Genomic DNA, 24,808 nt, shown 5'->3' with positions numbered 1-24,808 from the left:
TCGAATCCCACCATGGCAGACAGTGAAATTTCATTCCAGATTTTTAGTGAATTCAGAAGTCTAATGACGACCACGATTGTCATAAAAATCCATCTGATTCATTAATGTCCTTTAGGGAAGGGAATCCATCATCCTTACCCGTCTGGCATATATGTGACTCTTAGGGCAGCACAGTGGCACAAGTGGTTAGGATGGTTGTCTCATGGCACCGAGGTCCCAGGTTCGATCCCGGCTCTAGGTCACTATCCGTGTGGCGTTTGGACATTCTCCCCGTGTTTGCGTGGGTTTCATCCCCAAAACCCAAAATATGTGCAAGGTAAAGTGGATTGGCGACGCTAAATTGACCCTCAATTGGAGAACAAACAATTGGATACTCTAAATTTATTTTTAAAAATATATATGTGACTTTTAAATGCCCTCAGGGATGGGGAATAAATGCTGGCCCAGCCAGCTCCATCCACATCCTATGAACAAATAAAATCAAATTTTGTATTTCAGAATCATAATCCAAACAAGGAGTTGGGGGGGAGAGAAGGGGGATCAAATGTGCAAAAATGCAAGTTTAGTTAAAGAAAACATACACTGTGCAGTACTTACGGATGACACTTTATCCTTAATAGCCCTTCGAACAAGGAAGATTGCTGCTTTCAACATATTCTTCAATTCATCTTTGGGTATACCTTCACCAACAGTAGAAAGTTTTTTATACACGGCCAATAAAGCATCTTCCCTATATGACCAAGTTTTGGAATAGGCTCCAGCCACCTAAGACAAGCCAAATGAACGTACAGAAATTAACTCACCAAACCAAGTGAACTCTGATCATGAACAATTTGAAAATGACACTATTCTTGCCCAATGCATAATGGAGAAATCTTCTGCAAAGATGGATTTCCTTCCCTAAAGGACATTAGTCAAGGTCATGGAACCAAGCTTTTTTGCTGATGTTCAGAAATATTAGAGGTCCTGAAGTTTAAATATAACACAAATGTATAGGAGGTTCAATAGACCTGCTGGTCCTTTTCAGTCCATCTTGATCAATAGTGTCCATTGTGGGCAACTGGTTGGATGTCCTGATTGGCACTGATTACAATACAAAGGGAATTGCAAAGTCTCAGGCTGTTATGGATAGAACATAGCACTCATCCAAATGCTGTACCAATGCAATCAATGGTCAGTGCCAGTGCAGAGAATGTTGTGTGTGATTATGCAAAATCGCATAGGCTGACAACCTTCTATTCAGCCACACAAGCCCCTCTATTGAGAGAGGCTCAAGCTGTGTATCTAAAGCGAAAGGTATTATTGCGGGAAGTGAAAAACAAACTGTGACAGGAAGGGATAGAGAGTACAGTAAATCAATAGGTCAGACTAGAGACGATTAAAAGAATAAAAGGATAAAACTAAAGGCTCTGTATCTGAATGCAAAGCATTCAAAACAAAACAAATGAGGGCATACCTAGAAATAAATAGTACAATTTTATAGCCATTGACTGAAGGAGGACATGGATAGGAACCTGAATATTAAATGGTACAGGATATTTAAGAAAGACAGGAAAAGGTGGAGGGTTGGCTCTGTTGGTTAATGATGGTAAAGTAAGTAAAATCGCCATAGTCCCAAATGACCATAGGTTGCATTCCCCTTTGAGGGAGAAAGCTGACTGGTGGCGATTTAACCTGAGGATCACAACACCACAGCCGAGGGGCAAGGTTGGTTAGGTGGGGCTTTCATGAATAACCTCAGCCTTTACAGGAATTGAACCCAGGCTGTTGGCATTGCTGTGCATCAAACTAGCTGTCCAGCTAACTGAGCTTAAAAATAAAAAAAAATAGAGGGGACAACCCAAGTTCAGGGACCAGGACGTGCAAAAAGTTTGGGTAGAGATGAGAAATGGGAAAGGCAAGAAGTCGTTTGTGTAAGTGTACAGCTGCCTAATATGAACTACATGGGAGGGTGGAGCACCCAGAAATAAATAATGGGAGTTTGTCAGAAAAGCATGGCAATAATCAAAGGAGATCTTAAACAATGCAAAGACTGGGAATGTCAGATGGGCAAGGTTTGCCGAGATGATGAGTTCATAGCATGTTTCCAGGAGTTTCTTAGAACAGCATGTTCTGGAGCCAGAGTACACACCAGACCTTGCATTGTGTAATGACAGGATTAATTAATAATGTAATTGTAAAGGCACCCCTAGGTAGCAGCAATCATGTGTTTGAATTTTACATCAGTTTGAGGGAGATGGGAATGGATCCAAGACAATGTTTTCAGGCTTAAATAAGAGCAATTATGAGGACATGAAAGCTGAGTTGGCTTAAGTGTTCGCAAATTAGATTACGGGATACGTCAATGGAGACACAGTGGTAGACATTTAAGGGGATATTTCACGATGCAGAATAAATACAGTCCAACGAGTAAGAAAAGTCTAAGGGAGGACACACCATTTGTAGTTAACTAGAAAGATTAAGGATTGTATCAATCCTTAAAGAAAACACATATCACTGTGCAAAGACAGATGCAAGCTTAGAAGATTGGACAGAAAAAATGGAACAGCAAAGGAGGAGAGTGGCACAGTGGCACAAGGGTGACAGTGGTTAGCGCTGCTGCCTTACAACATTTCGATTCCGACCTCGGGTTACTATCTGTGTGGAATTTGCACATTCTCCCAGTGTCTGGGTGGGTTTCCTCCAGTTTCCTCTGACAGTCCAAGAATGTGCAGGTTGGTTGGATTAGCCATGATCAATTGCCCCTTAGTGACCAAAAGGTTAGATGGGGCTGCAGGTATGGGGTAGGGAGTGGGCCTGGGTCGGGTGCTCTTTCAGAGGGTCAGTGCAGGCTCGGTGGGCCAAATGGCCTCCTTCTACACTGTGGGGTTTCTAGGATTATGATTAAAAGAGTAATACGGTGGTGGGGGGGAAATTGAGTAGAAGAGAAAGCTAGCCAGAATAACTACAAATATTAAGGAAAAAAAGGGAGTTAATAAGGTGAATGTTGGTCTTATAGAATTTGAGTCAGGAGAATTGATAATGGAAAACAAGGAAATGGCACATGAACTGAACTGGTATTTTGTATCAGTCTTCACTTCAGAGGAGACGAGTAACATCCCAGAAGTAGCTAGTAATCAGGAAGTGGAAAATCGCTGGGACTTCAACTGTTTGCGATTCATACAAATGACTTGGATGAGGGGATGGATGGGATGGTTGCCAAATTTGCTGATAACACAAAGATAGGTAGGAAAGTAAGTTGTGAAAAGGGTACAAAGAAGCTACAAAAGGATATAGATAGGTTAAGTGAGTGGGCAAATATCTGCCAATGCAGTACAATATGGGTAAATGTGAGGTTGTCCATTTTGGCAGGGAGAATAAAGAAAGCATACCATCTAAATGGTGAAAGACTGTAGAATTCTGAGATGCAGAGGAATCTCTGCAATTCTCGACTCCCAGACGTTTGATTTAGTCTGCAGGACCATTTTAAATCTGGTTATTGGAATTGTCTCTAACTTGTTTACTCTTCCTTAATTCTTCTGAACAGTACCTTGGGGTCATAGAATCCCTACAGTGCAGAAAGAGGCCATTCGGCCCATCAAGTATGCACCGACCCTCCTACCTAGACCCAATCCACACCCGATCCCTATAGCCCCACCTAACCTTTGCACACTAATGGGCAAATTAGTATGGCCATTCCACCTAACCTGTACATTTTTGCACTGTGGGAGGAAACTGGAGCACCCGGAAGAAACCCATCCACAGGGGGAGAATGTGAAAACTCCAGTCTCGAAGTTGAAATCGAACGCAGGTCCCTAGCACTGTGAGGCAGCAGTGCTAACCACTGTGCCACCATGCCAGGTCTCTGTTCACCTGACTCCAGACTTAAGACATTTCTCTTTGTTTCTCTAGTTTCCTTAACTAGCTGCCCTTAAGATCTTGGCCCTTGTTTTTAAAACCATTACACCATGATATGACTTTTCTTTGAGCAAAGTTTAGAGAGAGCGATGTTGTAGCCTTCTAAACCAAATGCTTCGAGTAGAGCTGCGAGAGTAGGCATCTCTCCCACTACATATCTCCAACTGCAACTAAATTAGCTAAATTAAAACTTAACACAAGGCCCCAGTTGCTAAGCAACCCCCATATGCTTATGCCTTTTATTTATTCTTCACGGCATAGCCCAAAGCACAATAGAAACACAGGTGGAACTTAACCAACTGCCTTTGTCCAGCATGAATCTAACTATAGGTTTTACCCTTCCAAGCACAGAAGCATTAAATTAAACCCACTCAAAACTAACCGTATTTCTAATGTTTACCAATACAAATATAAATCCCTTAAGACTAAGTTTGTGCCAAGCAATGGCCATGGTCACCATTAGCTTCTTATTCCAGATTTATTAAATTAATTTAAATGCCACGATGGGATTTGAACCTTGGTCTCTGTATTACTAGTCTAGTGACATCACCACACCACCACTGTCTCCCCGCCATTAACTATTTGATTCCCAGTGGAAATAAGTCAATAGAGCAGATAGGAAGTTATGACATGAATTGTGAACATTTAATTGTATATTGTTGAGCTGGATGTTTCAAAAAATAAATTAGAAATAGAGTAAAGAAATGTAAAAACATACTAAATATGCAAAATGACTTTAAAAGAACCAAAGATATTGCTTCCAAAATCCATCCTGGTTCCTATTCATTGCATCAAGCTAAATCAGACTGTTAGCAGCTTTGACATCTTATTCTAAGTGATGCAAAACTTCCAAACTCTGATACTTTCCATTGGAAAGAACATCTACTTGAATCTTCATAACAGCCCACCACTGGCCCCCATCATACTGCATCGACTGCTGAAACATTCATCAATCCTTTTTGTTATTTTAAAATTCCAATCATCTCCCAGCTGACTTCCCAATACTCCACCCTCTTTAAACTTCAGCTCACCCAGAACTCAGACGAAACATGGCATAATGGGGAATAGACTATAACTGCAATCACCAATATTGCAAAGCTACAAAGTCCCCCAACACATCTAAATTAAAATCTAGGGCTGGATTCTCCGAACCCCCTCGCCGGGAGATTTGGCAGGGGCGAGAATCGCGCCGCACTGGTCGGCGACAGCTGGCAGCCCCCCAACCCCGGCGATTCTTCGGCCCGCAATGGGCCGAGTGGCCGCCCGTTTCCGCCGGCGTATGTTAAGATCCACGGGCAGGCCTGTGCCGTGGGGGCACTCTATTCTTCCGCACCGGCGGCTGTACCCGTCTGCCATTGCCGGTGCGGAGACGAACCCCTCTACGCGTGCGCTGGGATGACGCCAGCACACGCTGGTGCTCCCGCGCATGCGCCAACTCGTGCTGGCCGGCAGAGGCCCTTCGGCGCCGGTTGACGTGGCGCCAGGCTCCTTCCCCACCAGCTGGCGCAAACCACTCCGGGACCGGCCTAGCCCCTAAAAGTGCAGAGGATTCCGCACTATTGGGGCAGCCCAACGCCGGAGTGGTTCATGCCACTCCTCAGCACCAGGACCCCCCACCCCGCCGGGTAGGGGAGAATCCCGCCCCTTATCCCTCTTGATGTGCGCTTCAGTATCTTCATGACCATAAGCTTCTCCAAACTTTTCATTGCTCCGATTCTAGCTGTTTATACACACTCCAAACTATACCACCACGCTTTCACAACTTTTCTTCTACATTAAAAGGTGCCATACTATTGCCAGCTGTTCTTATTTAAACTGATGCACGACTGCTCAGATTATGGATAAATGGACAAAGAAGCGTTGTATCAGGGACATTAAGAATCCTACTATTGGCAGTGGTGATGTCACTGGACGAATTTAAATTAAATTAAAAGCTAGTCAATAATTGCAACCATGAAACTATCACCTATTGTCATAAAAACACGGTGGTTTACGAATTGCTTTACCTGGTCTGGCCTACATGTGACTCCAGACCCACAGAAATGTGGTTGACTCTTAACTGCCCTTTGAAATAGCCTAGCAAGCCACTCAGTTCAAGGAAAATTCAAAATGGGTAAGAAATGAGTGACACCCACATACCATGAAAAATAAATTGAAAAATTTGAAAATCAATGTTCAACGAATGAACGGACATTGCGGGACAATCACCAGGCAGGAATGTTCCCTTCCAGTCGGGGAACACTTCAGCAGTCAAGGGCATTCAGCCTCTGATCTCCGGGTAAGCGTTCTCCAAGGCGGCCTTCAGGACGTGCAACAACGCAGAATCGCCGAGCAGAAACTTATAGCCAAGTTCCGCACACGAGTGCGGCCTCAACCGGGACCTGGGATTCATGGTGCATTACATTCATCCCCCACCACCTGGCCTGCGAAATCCTACCAACTGTCCTGGCTTGACACAATTCACACCTCTTTAACCTGGGGTTACCCCATCTCTGGATCTGTAAAGATTTAATCACCTGCTAATACTCGTATTGCAAGCATTGTCTGGCATCTTTGAATCTGTCTATATATATGTTTCTGGAACATACCTCTTCATTCACCGGAGGAAGGAGCAGCGCTCCGAAAGCTAGTGACATCGAACCAAACCTGTTGGACTTTAACCTGGTGTTGTAAGACTTCAAATAGAATGAGGGACTCTTTCCAGTCAATGAAGCAAATTCTTCAAGGAATACTTCTCAAAGTCTACCATCAGCTACTTTACCTCCAGACGACAGCCAGTATTGCATGCATAAGTATTCTGAAAAAATGAAGAATTGCTCAGTTTTCCATGCTTACCAGTGCCTCGCCAAATAAGTCGATGGCAAAACTAGCTTCTCTGAAAGCTTTCTCAGTTAGTGGTTCTGGTTCTCCAGTGATTCCACTTCTTAATGTTGGTAAAGAGTCCGTGTTGACTGCATGCGACTCATTAACATCTAGCTGGGGGCTGCCATGCGATTCCGTTGGTTTGCGTTGAGCTGGTAGTGGTCGCTCATCATAGGGAAGTGAACCAGTATCCACCTGAAGGACACCACGCCCCCCCCCACAAAGAAAAAAAAAGAGAATTGTGATGATTAGCTTCAGACAGGTTTTCCAGTTAATAGCAGAATACAGGTCATGCCCTCTTGCAGACACAGGTCAGGTTGCTTATACGGTCCCAATCTTCTTTTGGATTGGATGAAACACTCAACTCACCAATAGTCCACACCTGTTTTCACAGGAAAAAAAATTTGGATTATCAAACTAGTTGTCTCAAGATGTTTGCCGTTCAATTAGTTAAAAACACAGCTATGGATTGGTTTAAGCTAATGTACAGTTAATTAGCAGAGGATAAGTAGTATTCTCTTGGAACACTTGGCAATCTCAGAATTAAGGATTATGGAGTGGCATAATAGATTGGAGCCACAATCCATTGTGGCTTCAAGTGGCAGGGCATTATCTACAATTCTCACACTGTCAATTTCAGTCATGCTGCCTGACTGCTGCATATTGGCAAAGGTACTGGAAAACAAAGGGAGACAGAAGGGGAGGACTCCACCGTTTCCAGTGGAGAGCAAAAAAATCTAACTTTATTCCATTTCAGTCCACAGCAGTCAGTTAAAACATCACTAGAAGCCAGAGAATAGTCACTCATTGGCCCCCTCAGTCAAGCTAGTGATTAGGACATGTGATATGGCACAGCACAAGAGTTAAAAATCCAAAAACATTCAGAGGGCATTTTGCTGCAGTTCCATTATTTTCTCAACTCACTGGTATTTCCACCCTCCAGTCTGCTTCAAGAGTCCCAGTGTTTCTACCTCTCAGCCCACAGAACAGTGAAGGACTTTTCCAACTTGTTGCCTCTTTCAGTTAACAGGCATTCAGTTCAAAGTTACTCAAAATCAGAACTGGAGTGTTCGTGAGCAGTCAGAGCCAAATGTCAACGGTACAAGTAGCTGTTACAATAATCTACTAGAAACTTCATTCACTTTAGCAGGCAAAGACATTCCTGGCACTTTAAAAATAGAATCATAAAATATTACAACATAGTCTGGAGGCCATTCAGCCCATCAAGTTTGTGCTGGCTGTTTTGAACTACATTCCAATTAACCCCCTGCCCCACACTTTCCCTGTAACCATACAAATGTTCTCCTCCAATTCCTTTTTGCAGGCTATAATTGGATTTACATCCATCACCGTATCAGACAGCATATTCCAAATCTTAACCCAACATCACAATAAACAGGTTTTATCTCACATAATCCACCCCCCCCCCCCCCCCCCCCCCCCAACTCGTCTTAAATTCTCAGTTGTTGACCTTCAGTTTGTATAGAACCTTGGTACAGCTGCACTTGGAATATTGCGCACAATTCTGGTCGCCACACTACCAGAAGGATGTGGAGGCTTTGGAGAGGGAGCAGAGGTGGTTTACCAGGATGTTGCCTGGTCTGGAGGGTATTAGCTATGTGGAGAGGCTGAACAGACTCGGATTGTTTTCATTAGAAAGACGGAGGTTATGGGGTGACCCGATAGGTCTACAAGATTCTGAGAGGCATGGATAGAGTGGATGAGCAGGCACTCTTCCCCAGGGTGGAGGGGTCAGTCACCAGGGGGCATAAGTTTAAGGTCCGTGGGACAAAGTTTAGAGGAGATGTGCGAGGCAGGTTTTTTACGCAGAGGATGATGAGTGCCTGGAACACATTGCACTGTTGATAACTCATGAGATTTCCAAGCCTCTGGGTCAGGGAGCGGAGGACGTTATGAGAGGGGAAGACTGTTACTTCAGGTGGGGGCCATTATGCTAATAGGTAGGCTCTTTAATGGGAGTAAAGTGGTAGGGTAGAGGTATGGAGGGAATGGGGGGGGGGGGGGGGGTGGGGTAGAGGTTTGGAGGGGAAGGGAGAGGGGTGGAGGTAGTTTTCTTAGTTTGTGATGGGGGTTAGGAGGGCAGGTGGTTTGGGATTGCTGACGTGGGTGGAGTTGGTGTGGCGCAGTTGATTAAGGGGTGGGGAAATGGTGGTGGCCATCTTGGGGAGGGCTTGGGGAGCCCATTAAAGGAGGAATATGGCTGATCAGAGGTGGAGCTCCAGCTGTTCTTTTGGAATGTTCGGGGTTAAATGGGCCAATTGAGGTTGTGCCTGTTTGCGCATTGAGGGGTTTGAAAGCGGACATTGCCTTTTTGCGTGAGATTAATTTGAAAGTAGCGGATCAGACAACGCTGTGTAAGGGCTGGGTGGGGCAGGTTTTTCACTCGGGGTTGGACATGAAGACAGAGGGATGGCACTGCTGGTGGACAAGAGGGTGGCCTTTACGGTGGGGAATATAGTGGTGGACCTTGGGGATAGATTTGTGATGTAAGCAGGAGGCTGGAGAACATATGGGGGATGGGGAGAGAGCGAGCGAGAGACACACTGACAGACAGAGGCAGACTATTAACAGTGTTGGAACCCAGGCAGTCGTATTCGCAGGTCTCTGAAGGTATCGGCGCTGGCGAAGGAGTTGCGGGTGTTTATGAAGCAGATGGGTGGGGTGGACCCATGGCGGTTTGAGGCCGTGGGTGAAAGAATGTTCAATCTTTTTGCATGCCCATCGAGTGTATTGCCAGATTGATTTTTGTAGTGGACAAGGCACTGTCAGTTGGGGTAGTTGTGTCGGTATATTAGACAATTGTGGTGTCCGACCATGCACTGTATTGGGTGGACACAAGGGTGGAAAGGGAGGCTCCCAGCGGCCGCAGTGGAGCTTAGATGTGACGTTGTTGGCAGATGAGGAGATCTGTGAAAAGATAGGGTTTGCTATTCAGAATTATGTGAAGATGTTACAGCAGAGTACGTACCCTCGGAGAAGATAATCTGGCAGGTGGAGTAGGAGAATCCTGTGGTGTGGGGGACCACTGTGGCTTTCCAGGGTTCTGATATTGTCGCCCAAGACTTTCTTCAGGTGACTCTTGCAGATGGGTTTCCACAATTGGTGCAGATTTCAGCCCCATAACCTTCTGCTGCTGTTGGATTCTACTGCGGTGATTCACTGGTTCAAGAGGAAACTCAGGAAGCTTTCGGATCTGGAGAATAAAAAAAGTTCAGGATTATAAAAATGAAGAATTATATTTGAGCTGGAGTCCTATGAACTATTTTCCGAACTTCAAAATAGCTTTAAACATTTTATCATAACACTTTAATTAGCTGTCTTTGATCTTAACAGGTCAAGAGTTCAAAGATAATTTCCAGTATTCAGTTAGTTCAGACAGCAGATATGACATACCATTTTCTACATTCAGAAAGGAGGAAAAGATTACGTCCATTTATGGCAACCTCAAATGTTTTACGATCAAGAAGGTACTTTTGAAGTGCAGCTAAACTTGTAATGTAGGAAGCACAGCAGCCAATTTTTACAAGCCAAGATCCCACAACCATGTGATAATTAATCAGCTAAATCTGTTTCAGTGATGTTGATGGTGGAGAGTAAATATTTTTTTTTTCTTCATAAATTTATAGTATCCAATTCATTTTTTCCAATCAAGGGGCAATTTAGCATGGCCAATCCACCTATCCTGCAAATATTTTGGGTTGTGGGGCGAAACCCACGCAAACATGGGGAGAATGTGCAAACTCCACACGGACAGTGACCCAGAGCCGGGGTTCAACCTGGGACCTCGGCGCCATGAGACAACTGTGCTAACCACTTACGCCACCATACTGCCCTTGTGGAGGATAAATATTGGCCATAACAGGATGGAATGCTCCCATGCTCGTCTGATAAATAGTACCCACGAAAACCTTTTGACTGTACTTCAGGAAGTGCAGCACTCCCTCAGTAGTGCACTAGCCTGACTTCCGGGTGCGGCGATGACCAGCTGAGTCGCACGTTTCGGCAGCTCCCGGTGAAACGGACTTTTGGGCTCTTGATAGGAGCCCCAACGGCAATTTTGACGGCTAAAAACACTGTGCGGTAAACCAGAAGGGAATCCCCCCTGGATACGGATGAAAAAAGGAGAAAGTGGCCGGATTGCAGTGGATCCTTTAGAACAGCGGCAAGGAAGGCAAGCAAAAACCAAGATGGCGTCGGAAGGTGGCAGTTTAACATGGGGCCCTGAACAACAAGAGTTCTTGAAATGCTGTGTGGAAGAGATCAAAAAGGAAATGAAGAAAGAGCTGTTGGCCCCGATACTACAGGCGATCGAAGGGCTAAAGGAGGAACAAAAGACCCAGGAGCGGGAGCTTCGGGTCGTGAAGGCAAAGGCAGCCGAGAATGAGGACGACATACAGGGCCTGGTGGTGAAGACGGAGACGCATGAGGCACATCAGAAACGATGTGTGGAAAGGTTGGAGGTACTGGAGAACAACGCAAGGAGGAACAACCTGAGGATTCTTGGTCTTCCTGAAGGTGCGGAGGGAGCAGACGTCGGGACATATGTGAGCACGATGCTGCACTCGTTAATGGAAGCGGAGGCCCCGGCGGGTCCGTTGGAGGTGGAGGGAGCATACCGAGTGATGGCACGAGGACCGAGAGCAGGAGAAATTCCCAGAGCCATAGTGGTGAGATTCCTCCGTTTTAAGGATAGAGAAATGGTCCTTAGATGGGCAAAGAAAACTCGGAGCAGTAAATGGGAGAACGTAGTGATCCGCGTTTATCAAGACTGGAGTGCGGAGGTGGCGGGAAGGAGGGTGAGCTTTAATCGGGCCAAGGCGGTGCTTCATAAAAAGAAGATAAAATTTGGAATGCTGCAACCGGCAAGACTGTGGGTCACATATCGAGGGAGGCACCACTACTTTGAGACGGTGGATGAAGCGTGGACTTTTATTGTGGAAGAAAAAACGGAATGAGCGGGTTATTAAAAAGAACGTTTGAACAAAGTGGTGGGGCGAATGTGGGGGGCGAAGAGGGGGGTTAAAAAGGGGGGAAAGAGGAGTTTTATGTACTAATCCTGCGATGTGGTAACTTTTCTCTCTTCCACAGGTGGTGATGGGGGAGGAGGGGAGGTGGAGGAGATGGGGCGTTGGCCATTGGGGGCAGGGCCAAGGGAGAAGCGCGGGCTTGGTTCCCGCGCTATGATAATCATGGCGGGAATAGAGAAGCAGGAAGGAGGGGGCGTCGCACGGTGCGAGCCGAGGTCACGGGGGGAAGTCGAGGTCGGCCAGAGTTTGCTGATTTCTGGGAGCAACATGGGGGGAGTAATTAGGCTAGCGGGGGATCTAGCGGGGGAGGTGGGAGGGGGGAATTACTGGGTTGCTGCTGCTGGAGAGAGGGGGGAGCTGGTATGGGAGGGGATGGGCGGGGGGGCACCGCCTGGGGGAGATACAGCTGCGTGGGAACCGGGTGAGGAGCTGTAAAAAGGGGATGGCTAATCGACAAGGGGGGGGTGGGAAGCCCCCCAACCCGGCTGATCACGTGGAACGTGAGAGGGCTGAACGGGCCGATAAAGAGGCCACGGGTACTCGCACACCTTAAGAAACTTAAGGCAGATGTGGTTATGTTACAGGAAACGCACCTGAAACTGATAGACCAGGTTAGGCTACGCAAAGGGTGGGTGGGGCAGGTGTTCCATTCGGGGCTAGATGCGAAAAACAGGGGGGGTGGCTATATTAGTGGGGAAGTGGGTAATGTTCGAGGCAAAGACTATAGTGGCGGATAACGGGGGCAGATACGTGATGGTGAGTGACAAACTACAGGGGGAGACGGTGGTTTTGGTAAACGTATATGCCCCGAACTGGGATGATGCCAATTTTATGAGGCGGATGCTAGGACGCATTCCGGACCTAGAGATGGGAAAGCTGATAATGGGGGGGAGATTTTAATACGGTGTTGGAACCAGGGCTGGATAGGTCGAAGTCCAGGACTGGAAGGAGGCCGGCAGCAGCCAAGGTACTTAAAGATTTTATGGAGCAGATGGGAGGTGTAGACCCGTGGAGATTTAGCAGACCTAGGAGTAAGGAGTTCTCGTTTTTCTCCTATGTCCATAAAGTCTACTCGCGAATAGACTTGTGTGTGCTGGGAAGGGTGTTGATCCCGAAGGTGAGGGGAACGGAGTATACGGCTATAGCCATTTTGGATCACGCTCCACACTGGGTAGACTTGGAGATTGGGGAGGAAACAGGAGGGCGCCCACCCTGGAGAATGGACATGGGACTAATGGCAGATGAGGGGGGGTGTCTAAGGGTGAGGGGGTGCATTGAAAAGTACTTGGAACTCAATGATAATGGGGAGGTCCAGGTGGGAGTGGTCTGGGAGGCGTTGAAGGCGGTGGTTAGAGGGGAGCTGATATCAATAAGGGCACATAAAGGGAAGCAGGAGAGTAAGGAACGGGAGCGGTTGCTGCAAGAACTTTTGAGGGTGGACAGACAATATGCGGAAGCACCGGAGGAGGGACTGTACAGGGAAAGGCAAAGGCTACATGTAGAATTTGACTTGCTGACTACGGGTACTGCAGAGGCACAATGGAGGAAGGCACAGGGTGTACAGTACGAATATGGGGAGAAGGCGAGCAGGTTGCTGGCACACCAATTGAGGAAAAGGGGAGCAGCGAGGGAAATAGGGGGAGTGAGGGATGAGGAAGGAGAGATGGAGCGGGGAGCGGAGAGAGTGAATGGAGTGTTCAAGACATTTTATAAAAAATTATATGAAGCTCAACCCCCGGATGGGAGGGAGAGAATGATGGGCTTCTTGGATCGGCTGGAATTTCCCAAGGTGGAAGAGCAGGAAAGGGTGGGACTGGGAGCACAGATCGAGGTAGAAGAAGTGGTGAAAGGAATTAGGAGCATGCAGGCAGGAAAGGCCCCGGGACCGGATGGATTCCCAGTCGAATTCTATAGAAAATATGTGGACTTGCTCGCCCCGGTATTGACGAGGACCTTTCATGAGGCAAAGGAAAGGGGACAACTGCCCCCGACTATGTCTGAAGCAACGATATCGCTTCTCTTAAAGAAGGAAAAGGACCCGCTACAATGCGGGTCCTATAGACCTATTTCCCTCCTAAATGTAGATGCCAAGATCCTGGCCAAGGTAATGGCAATGAGAATAGAGGAATGTGTCCCAGGGGTGGTCCACGAGGACCAAACTGGGTTTGTGAAGGGGAGACAGCTGAACACGAATATACGGAGGCTGTTAGGGGTAATGATGATGGCCCCACCAGAGGGGGAAACGGAGATAGTAGTGACGATGGATGCCGAGAAAGCATTTGATAGAGTGGAGTGGGATTATTTGTGGGAGGTGTTGAGGAGATTTGGTTTTGGAGAGGGGTATGTTAGATGGGTGCAGCTGTTGTATAGGGCCCCGATGGCGAGCGTGGTCACGAATGGACGGGGATCTGCATATTTTCGGCTCCACAGAGGGACAAGGCAGGGATGCCCTCTGTCCCCATTATTGTTTGCACTGGCGATTGAGCCCCTGGCGATAGCGTTGAGGGGTTCCAAGTGGAGGGGAGTACTTAGAGGAGGAGAAGAACACCGGGTATCTTTGTATGCGGACGATTTGCTACTATACGTGGCAGACCCGGCGGAGGGGATGCCAGAAATAATGCGGATACTTGGGGAGTTTGGGGATTTTTCAGGGTATAAATTGAACATGGGGAAAAGTGAGTTGTTTGTGGTGCATCCAGGGGAGCAGAGTAGAGAAATAGAGGACCTACCGTTGAGGAAGGTAACAAGGGACTTTCGTTACCTGGGGATCTAGATAGCCAAGAATTGGGGCACATTGCATAGGTTAAATTTAACGCGGTTGGTGGAACAAATGGAGGAGGATTTCAAGAGATGGGATATGGTATCCCTGTCACTGGCAGAGAGGGTGCAGGCGGTTAAGATGGTGGTCCTCCCGAGATTCCTCTTTGTGTTTCAGTGCCTCCCGGTGGTGATCACGAAGGCTTTTTTTTAAAGGATTGAAAAGAGCATCATGGGTTTTGTGTGGGCCGGGAAGACCCCGAGAGTGAGGAAGGGATTCTTACAGCGTAGCAGGAATAGGGGGGGGGCTGGCACTACCGAGCCTACGTGAATATTATTGGGCCACTAATATTTCAATGGTGAGTAAGTGGATGGGAGAGGAGGAGGGAGCGGCGTGGAAGAGATTAGAGAGGGCGTCCTGTAGGGGGACTAGCCTACAGGCTATGGTGACAGCCCCATTGCCGTTCTCACCGAGGAACTACACCACAAGCCCGGTGGTGGTGGCTACACTGAAGATTTGGGGACAGTGGAGACGGCATAGGGGAAAGACTGGAGCCTTGGGGGGGTCCCCGATAAGAAACAACCATAGGTTTGCCCCGGGGGGAATGGATGGGGGATATGGAATGTGGCAAAGAGCAGGAATAACGCAACTGAAAGATCTGTTTGTGGATGCGAAGTTCGCGAGTCTGGGAGCGCTGACCGAGAAATATGGGTTGCCCCAAGGGAATGCATTCAGGTATATGCAACTGAGGGCTTTTGCGAGGCAACAGGTGAGGGAATTCCCGCAGCTCCCGACACAAGAGGTGCAGGACAGAGTGATCTCAAAGACATGGGTGGGGGATGGTAAGGTGTCAGATATATATAGGGAAATGAGGGACGAAGGGGAGACTATGGTAGATGAACTAAAATGGAAATGGGAAGAAGAGCTGGGGGAGGAGATCGAGGAGGGGCTGTGGGCAGATGCCCTAAGCAGGGTAAACTCGTCGTCCTCGTGTGCCAGGCTAAGCCTGATTCAGTTTAAGGTATTACACAGGGCACATATGACTGGAGCACGGCTCAGTAAATTTTTTGGGGTGGAGGATAGGTGTGCGAGGTGCTCGAGAAGCCCAGCGAATCATACCCATATGTTTTGGTCATGCCCGGCACTACAGGGGTTTTGGATGGGGGTGACAAAGGTGCTTTCAAAAGTAGTAGGAGTCCGGGTCGAACCAAGCTGGGGGTTGGCTATATTTGGGGTTGCACAAGAGCCGGGAGTGCAGGAGGCGAGAGAGGCCGATGTTTTGGCCTTTGCGTCCCTAGTAGCCCGGCGCAGGATATTGCTAATGTGGAAAGAAGCCAAGCCCCCGGGGGTGGAGACCTGGATAAATGACATGGCGGGGTTTATAAAGCTAGAGCGGATTAAGTTCGCCCTAAGGGGGTCGGCTCAAGGGTTCACCAGGCGGTGGCAACCGTTCGTCGAATACCTCGCAGAAAGATAGACGGAATGGGAAAAAGAAGGCAGCAGCAGCAGCCCAGGATCGGGAGGGGGGAGGGGGGTGGAGGAGGAGGAACCAGAAGGACTCTCTGGGTTGTTAATATATACTGTATAGTATGTATAGGTCGTTGCTACAGATAATTATATATTGGACTGTTAAATTATATTTTTAGAGAGTGTTACTTGTGACAAGGCAGTTGCCAATTAGGGTTAGTTTTCATTTGTTATTTATTATTGATTCATTCATTTTTTGTTTATAAAACAGGTCATTGTTATTTGTGTTGTTATAAGATTGTGTAAAGGATGCACAATGTACTGTGTTGGTTGACCAAAAATTTTCAATAAAATATTTAATAAAAAAAAAAGTAGTGGGGGTCCGGGTCGAACCAGAAGGACTCTCAGGGTTGTTAATATATACTGTATAATACGTATAGGTCGTTGCGACAGATAATTATATATTGGACTGTTAAATTATATTTTTGGAGAGTGTTACTTGTGATAAGGCAGTTGCCAATTAGGGTTAGTTTTCATTTTTGTTATTTATTATTTATTCATTTTTTGTTTATAAAATAGGTCATTGTTATTTGTGTTGTTATAATATTGTGTAAAGGATGCACAATGTACTGTGTTGGTTGACCAAAAATTTTCAATAAAATATTTATATAAAAAAAAGTAGTGCACTCGCCTGAATTATACATAAATTTCTGGAGTGCAGCTGAATTCACAACCTTGGAATCTATCAATGTTCCAAATGTCATGCAGTGTGGGTCTATTGAAAACTGCACACCGATGGCCATGGAATATTGGTCAGAATAGGTGGTGATGCTTCCTGCACCTCAGTCATAGTTCAGGCTCACGCAGGGTGATGTGGGCGAAGCATACCACAAGGTTACTGGTGTCCAATCAGCATGTGCCAAGAGTCTTCAAAGAGGGGGAGACTGGGGGACAAGTACTTCTTGAAAAAAAAAATCTCCATTTTAAAATAACTTATAAATGTTTAAAAACTTAGTCACAGACACCATTCAAGTTTAACCCTTGGAACTATAGGATCATAATTCAGGAATCTATCTACAACAAAAGCATTGCAAATAATCTCCAGTGCAATGCTAGACACAGTCCATCTCCGAATTAGTCTAACACAAGTGAAACATTCTTAACCTCCGTTATCCAAATCCATACTGACCATTCCCATGTCTAACAAGTTATGTAACTCCAGTTGCTGGTAAACTTTCATCCTGTAATCATCCATTTGCTGCTTCTTCTGTTTAGCCAGGTCATAGTCCTCTTTCTCTATTGCACAGCGCTTTTCCACCTCATAACGGCCCAGGCGCTCTCCTACCTGAACAAAACAAACTGTTATCGACTTGCAGTTATCAACATTCACCTCAGCAATTTCCCAAATAAACATATTGCTTCTTTGAATAGAAACAATTGCAAGCATTTAAGAATCATGCTAAGACTTCATAAACTAGAACATAAATTACTAGTTATTAGGGAGGCCTTCAATGAAAAAGGTCATCAACCTGAAACTTTAACTCAGTTTCTTTCTCCACAAAATCTACCTGACCTGCTGAATGTTTTCCAGCAAAATTTGTTTTTACTTCAGACTTTCAGCATGCATAATATTTTACTTGTGTTCCCTGCCAATTTTAAGAAGACTTTATGTCAATCAATACGATGCAAGAATTTATATTTAAGTAGCACCTTTAATGTAATAAAGGTGTTTCAGAGAAGCATTAAATATTACACTAAGCCACAAAGAAATATTAAGAGTGGATGACTGAAAGCTTGGACAAAGTACGTTTCAAGCAGTGTTTTGAAGAAGGTAAGCAAAAGATTTTCAGTGTACGGGGTCTCAGCAATCGAAGGTGTAGTCAGCAAGGATGCAATAGAAGCCAGGATTAAGCAAATCAAATACCGGTAAATCAGAGGGTTGTGGGCCTGGAGATTCGAGAAATCAGGAGGGGTGAGGCTACTGGAGGGGGAGGAGGGTGGAGATTTAAAAATAAAGATACAAATTTGAAACTCAAAGCTACATGACCGGGAATCAATGTAGGTCAGTAAGCACAGGATGTGGAGAGAGGCAAGACACAGCAGCAGCTTTTTTTATAATCTCAAGTTTAGAGGAAAGTAAAATGTGGGTGACTTGGTGTGCTTTAGAACAGTCAAGTCTAGAGGTATTGATGCCATAAATGACAGTTTCAGCTGCAGAAGAGGTCACAGTCAGGCATCCTAACTTAAGTGGAAATATGGGCTCTTAGTAATGGCAGCATTAGGAAGTCAGAAGCACATCTTTGGATCAAATGTGACACCAAGATTGCCAACACAATGGTTCAATCTCAGACTGCAGCCAAGATGAAGCCAAGGGAGCAAAAACAATGGCTTCAGTCTTTGCAATATTTAATTACAGGACATTTCTCCCCACCCAGTACGGACATCAAGTAAGCAATTTGATAGTTTATTAACAAAGAGTCGAAGAGTCAAGAAGGGCGGTGTCGAGGCAGAGCTGGCTTGTCAGCGTACATGTGATAGTGAACACTGCTTTTAAATAATTACACTGAAGTGCAGCATTTAGATGAGAATTAGGAAGGGGTTAAGAGTAGATTCATGGGGGACATTAGTGGTAATGCAGGATCTGGAAGATAAAGCATTACAAGTGATTCTCTGACTCAGATTGACAGATAAGAATGAGAGGGGCAGCACGGTGGCACAGTGGTTAGCGTTGCTGCCTCATGGCGCCGAGGTCCCAGGTTTGATCCTGGCTCTGGGTCACTGTCCGTGTGGAGTTTGCACATTCCCCATGTTTGCGTGGGTTTCGCCCCCACAACCCAAAATGTGCCGGGTAGGTGGATTGTCCATGCTAAATTGCCCCTTAATTAGATAAAAATATACTGGGTACTCTAAATTTTAAAAAGAAGAATGAGATGGGAGAGCAAGCCCACCAGCTGGACAACTGTGGAATGGCTTTGGAGGAGGATGATGTGGTCAACCACGTCAACGGCCGTACACTGGTTGAGAAAGGAGAGGATGGAAAGTTCGCTTTGTTACAGTCAATGGGATGACATTTTTAGGGAGAAGAGCGAACAGAAAACACTGGGAATACTCACCTGTCCAGTATTTGCACTATTTTCTGCTTTTAAAATCACTGCACCCACAGTATCTGGCTTTTGCATTAGTACACATTAGGAATCTAATTCATGATCTATTGGCCAAATAGTAATCCACAAAAATGAGGCTACTGGGTGCTCAGATTTTGTTTTTTCCTGAATTTCAGTCAGGAAAAAAAGATGTAAATTGTTTACTTCAGAGGTAAAACAGAACATTTAGAATCAAAAACAAATTCGGCAAAATAACTTTGGAACAAACAAATCTTTAAAGAAGTGTCTTCACAAGCATCATGTTAAATGGAGGATTAGTTGCATTCTCTTCGCCCACCTCACTGATAAGAGCCTAGTGTTATTCATATAGGGGTTATTGAATGCATATAGCTAATCAGCAAAAATATTAAAAGTGTCTTGATTGTGGGAACCCAGTCATTTTCTCATAATTAATTAACCATTGTATTCCGTATTATGAACAGATTGTTCTCTGTCTAATCAACTAATCAATTTTAGCTAGGTCACTACCAAGCTATGAAACATGGCAAGCGTGAGAAAACATATGCAATATGTTTCCTAAGACTATGTACGCAGACGATAAGCTAGTTTTGATAGGCACCAGTCAATCTTACGTAATGTCCAATGTTTGATTAACAAGTTATCCTCGAAGTAACAGACATTCATTTGAACAAACAAGGAGGTCTCAGCTGAGAATTAGAAGCCAATGAACGTAAATGAAGGATTAAACTAGAGATAAGAATTCCCTTAAAGATATTTAATTCTGGAATCAATCTGTGTGTTTGTGTTTAAAGTGATTTATTTTGGTGCTTTGGCTTTTCCTACTCCTTGGTCTATGATCCCTCACAGAAAACACTTCTAACAGACAAAGGAGAAATAAGAGTCGGCTCACAATACCAAGCAGATATTTCAGACATGCTGAATGAAGACGAATCAGAAGCCAGAGATCAAACAAAGACGGAAGTTAAGGCTTGGGATCTTGACAACCCATTGAATGATTGACAGATAGATCAGTTCCTAATAGTTGCTTGACTTTTTTATGTATTGTTTGATATTTTGTTTCTAAGTTTTTATTCAGTTCTTATTCTAGTTTATACCAGTGAGTAATTGACAATAAAGTCGTATTTTTGTCACCTCCCACCTACCGGACTACCGATTCTTATTAGAAGGTGAAATAACATTCCCACAGCACCCCAATCTTGCACATTATGCAGCCAATCAGTTGGAGGCGTGCTCTATGTTAATTTTGCTTATTGCCAGATGGGTGGAATGTTTTGAGAGTCCAATAAGCAAGCTGGTACTAAAAGCGCAGCTATGCTATAAATTTGCAGAATTATTTATTTTCCTACAATTTCACCTCACGACAGATTTCAGAATTTAGTATGTGGGCCAGGAAAGTTCTTCTATTGCTGGCCGAGGAGTTCTGAACTGCGAATAAGAGCATGTTTGATACATATATCGGTTATTGGTGGAATGAGGCCATCTGGGATATTTTTGCTGCAAACTTAGCAGCACGGTGGCATATTGCTGTCTCAGCGCCAGGGACCGGTGTTTAATTCCGACCTCGAGTGACTGTGAGGAGTTTGCACATTCTCCCCATGTCCGCGTGGGTTTCCTCTGGGTGCTCTGGTTTCTTCCCACGATCCGAAGATAAGCAGATTAGGTGGATTTGCCATGCTAAATTGCCCCTTAGTGTCCATTGGGCCGAGGTACAATGCTCTTTCGGAGAGTCGGTGCAGACTTGATGGGCCAGGTGGCCGCCTTCTGCACTGTAGAGATTCTATTAATTCTAAATCACTTCTTTCAGCACAATTCAGGAATCAAATCAGGATATTTTTGGCCTGCATGCTGCAATATCACACCAACAAAAAGTTATGTTCCAAGTCTTCAATATTTCGTAACCAGAGGTTTGTTTGAATAGCACGTTCTGGAACCAAACAGAGGTCAGGCTATACGGAACCTATTAACTGATAACCTCAGGCACTCCTAAGTAGCAGCGAACATAATATAGGTTAGAAATCCCTTATCTGAAATGTTTGGGACCCAAGTATCGGATTTCAGAATTTTTCGGAATATACTGCACATGTGCTGTGCGCGTTGGGAACTGCGCATCGCCCAGAAACCTTGTGGGATTTCCCACTCATGATGTCACACCGATGCTCAAAACAAATTGCAGATTTTGAAGTTTTTCAGTCTTTGGAATTTCAGTTAAGGAAAGCTCAACCGGTATGATTAAATTTTACATTCAGTTTGAGGGAAAGAAGATTGCGTCCAAGACTAGTATTTTAACCTTAAATACTAAACCTTTAACCTCACCAACTGTGAGGACATGAAAACAGAGCTAGCCAAGGTAAACTGGCAAATCTGCTCAAGGGGAAGTTCAACCGAGGTTCAGTGTCAGACATTTAAAGGGATAGTTCAGAATATACAAAATTGACACTTTCCAATGAGAAAGAAAAATTTAAAGGGAAGGACCCATCATCTGTGGATAACTGAAAAAGTTGAACTCAAAGAAAAAGCATATATTTGCACAAAGACAAGTGGCAGGTCAGAAGATAGGAAAGAATATAAAGAATATCAAAGAATGGTAAAAGATTGATAAGAATGGAAAAATTGAAGTACAAGAAAAAGCGAGCAAGTAATATAAAGATGGACAGCAAGAGTTTCTATAGATACTTAAATAATAAAAGAGTTAACAAAGTGAGGGCTGGTCCTATAGAAAGTGCACCTGGGAAATTGGTAATAGAAGGTAGGGATATCACAGATGAATTTAACAGGTGTTTTGCATCTGCTTTTACTCGAGTGGGCACCATTACCCACAGAAATAGCTATAAATCAGGAAATGGGAGGGAAGACCCAGGAAAATTACAATCACCGGGAAGTGGTATTGAGCAAATTGTTAGTTCCGTGGGCTAACAAATCCCCTGGACCAGAAAAGACTTGAAATAAGTGGCGAATAGACCATAAGACATAGAAGCATAAGTAGGTCATTCGGTCCATCAAGTCTGTTCCTCCATCCAATGAGATCATAGTTGATCTGATATAATCCTCAACTCCATTTTCCTGCCTTATACCCATAACCCTAGAATCCCTTATTGATTAAAAATCTGGCTTTTGGATCTTTCAACATGCCCAACTACCCAGCCTCTACAGCTGAAGAAGCCAGGTATTTCAAATACAACTAGTATAGGTAAAAGATAGCTGTTTTAGTACTCATTTTTTGAAATGAGAATTTCAGCACACATAAATTCAGGACTTCAATATGATACATGAAACAGCATAAAATTCCATTATAAGATTATAGCAGCACAGTTGCAAGACAATTTGACACTGCTTGTGCTAATTGTCAAGGTCAAGGACTGAGTTCCATGGCAACTAGGTGGCAAGAGTCCAATGCAGTTTGTAAGAGCATTGAATCATATATATATTCTCGATATGAAGTCTCAATTGTTACATAAGCCAAGCCAGCTAAAAGATTTGCAAAATATCACATTCCATAACATGTAGACATGAAACAATTAAAAAGCTGATGTTGCACATTGAAGATGGATGGCTTGCCATCAAATCAAATGTGTTTGAGTCTAACCCAAACCAATTAGGATTATATTGGGGTGTAATTAGATGACTTAAGACAGATATGAAAGTCTATAACTGAAAAGTTTCCGCCCGCCATTTTTAGTGTATTGTCTTTGGGGGTGGGGGTGTTGAGGAGATGTCTTTGTGTTGTCTTTCTGTTAGTTTAGTCAGTTTTGTCCTTTATAGTCTCCATTTTAGAGATGTCTTTTGGGGGTTCTGTCAGTCTACCAGTCTCTGTCAGTGATGTTAGTCCACTTTTGACTTTGTGTTTGAGTTTAGCTGAAGATTAGCTTTCTCTCTCTCTTCATGTTTCATTGCCAGACTTTGACCTTTTAAAAGTTACTTTCGAGCTGTCTGCCTAAGCAAAGAAAGATAATGTCTGTAATTCTCTGAAAGCTTAGAATTGTCTACGAATTGCCTTTTAAATGACTTTCAAATTGTAATCAAGCGACTACAAATAAAACAATTCTTTTTGGCACCTGAGGAGTTTATACTGCAAATTTCTGCTGAGTTCCAGTATTCGCAAAGTGCTACTGATAACCGAATAGCAGAGATTATATAAATTCCTTCAACTATACACAGTCGAATAATACAAGGAATCGAACAACTTGGCAAAGTCTACAAATATTACAAATCTTACAACTTGTCATATTGCGCCAGGACTTGATTCATCAACTAAGCTTCCCCCAAACTTGGCGTAGTTCGACAGGTTAAGATCCCATAAATTATAGATTCCCTATAAATTATCAGAATCCCAGATTCACTGCCCTCAAAAGAAAGGTTTCCTCACCTCAGTCTTAAGAGGGCGACCCCTTACTCGGAGATAATGCCCTCTGGTCCTACTCTCCCACAAGGAGAAAAAAAACCTCTCGGCATCCACCCCATCAAGTCCATGGAGAATCTTATATGTCTCAATAAGGTTGCCTCTCATTCTGCCAAACTTCCAACAAGTACAGACCTAACCTACTCAACCTCTCCTCCTAAGAAAATCCCTGCATGCCCAGGAGGAGAATTTTTTGCTTTGACGGTTGCAAGTTGCTGGAACTCTCTTCCACAAAAGGCAGTGGAAGCAGAGTCTAAGTATTTTCTTACGGCAGAGCTAGATAGATTCTTGATTAACAAGGGGGTGACGGTTACAAGCAGATGGGAGTGATATTATTGAATGGCAGAGCAGGCTGAAGGGGCCTAACCCTGCTCATAATTCATATGTTCATATGCAAACACACAACCTGGTGCCACAATGGGTGTGGTGCTTGCATACCATTGTTTGCTATGAAGTACATAAAACAGACCAAGTTTACAATGTGTAAAATATGTAAATACTTCACCTATTTTCTTCCTTGCCTTTCCTGAAGGCAGACTTGGAAGTTGCCGGTATTGGCAGTGATTGCACGTTTGAATCGTGTCATGGGTTCAACCTCACTTCCAAAATTTGAGGACATAATTCGGACTTCAGTGCGGGAGTGCGGCATCGTCAGGGATGCTGCTTTTCAGACGGGGATTGAAAGTGTCCTCTAACCTGTAACTAATCAGTTCCAAGGCACTATTCAAGGAACAGCAAGGGAGTTTGCATGTTCCCCTGATCAACTTTATCCCTCAATCCAAATCATTAAAACAGATTATCTGGCCATTTATTATACTAATTGTGGAAGATTGGTGTGTGCAGACGGTCTGCCATGTTTCCCTGAATCACACTTTAAAACTTCACTACTTGTGAGGCATTCAGACGTGACATATACAAATGCAAGTTCTTTCTTCCACAGACTTTAATTCTGCAACTCGATTTTTCCGATTTGAGATGCCAGGTGAAAAAGGAACACAACCAGATAAAGCTCCCTCGAATGTTCCCATCATCAACATACCTCAGCCACAAGAAAGCATTTGTTTCCAAATCATTGACATTTTTTCAATTTCTTACAGCAACCAGTCTGTTTTCGCCAGTGACATTGTTGATTAGTGCAACATTGGGATGCTGCAGGGCTACGTCAACTAGGAAATGGATAAAGACTGCACAAAGCTATTGTACACGAACAAATGAATGAGACGGAGGCCACTCAGCCCTTCCAGACTGCTGCGCC

The 24,808-nt window shown here is 44.6% G+C and overlaps 1 protein-coding gene across 5 annotated transcripts in view; it reads right to left on the bottom strand.

Annotated features, from left to right (window-relative positions):
• Window positions 1-24,808, bottom strand: part of LOC140392826 (centrosomal protein of 104 kDa-like) — a 493,850-nt gene that overhangs the window by 429,651 nt on the left and 39,391 nt on the right. For all 5 annotated transcript variants that reach the window (XR_011935433.1, XM_072478500.1, XM_072478503.1 and 2 more), the window contains 4 exons: window positions 17,222-17,377; window positions 9,749-9,973; window positions 6,733-6,954; window positions 598-765 (listed from right to left, as the gene is read on the bottom strand). Coding sequence is in view for 4 of the 5 variants with exons in the window: in XM_072478500.1 (XP_072334601.1) it covers window positions 598-765; window positions 6,733-6,954; window positions 9,749-9,973; window positions 17,222-17,377 (771 nt within the window). In the remaining variant the exon portion in view is untranslated. The remainder of the gene's footprint in view (window positions 1-597; window positions 766-6,732; window positions 6,955-9,748; window positions 9,974-17,221; window positions 17,378-24,808) is intronic.

The sequence above is a fragment of the Scyliorhinus torazame genome, chromosome 16 (assembly GCF_047496885.1).
Source record: "Scyliorhinus torazame isolate Kashiwa2021f chromosome 16, sScyTor2.1, whole genome shotgun sequence".
Lineage (NCBI taxonomy): Eukaryota > Metazoa > Chordata > Chondrichthyes > Carcharhiniformes > Scyliorhinidae > Scyliorhinus > Scyliorhinus torazame.
Note: the sequence above shows the minus strand (reverse complement) of the source record. Positions and strands in the feature narration are given on the sequence as shown.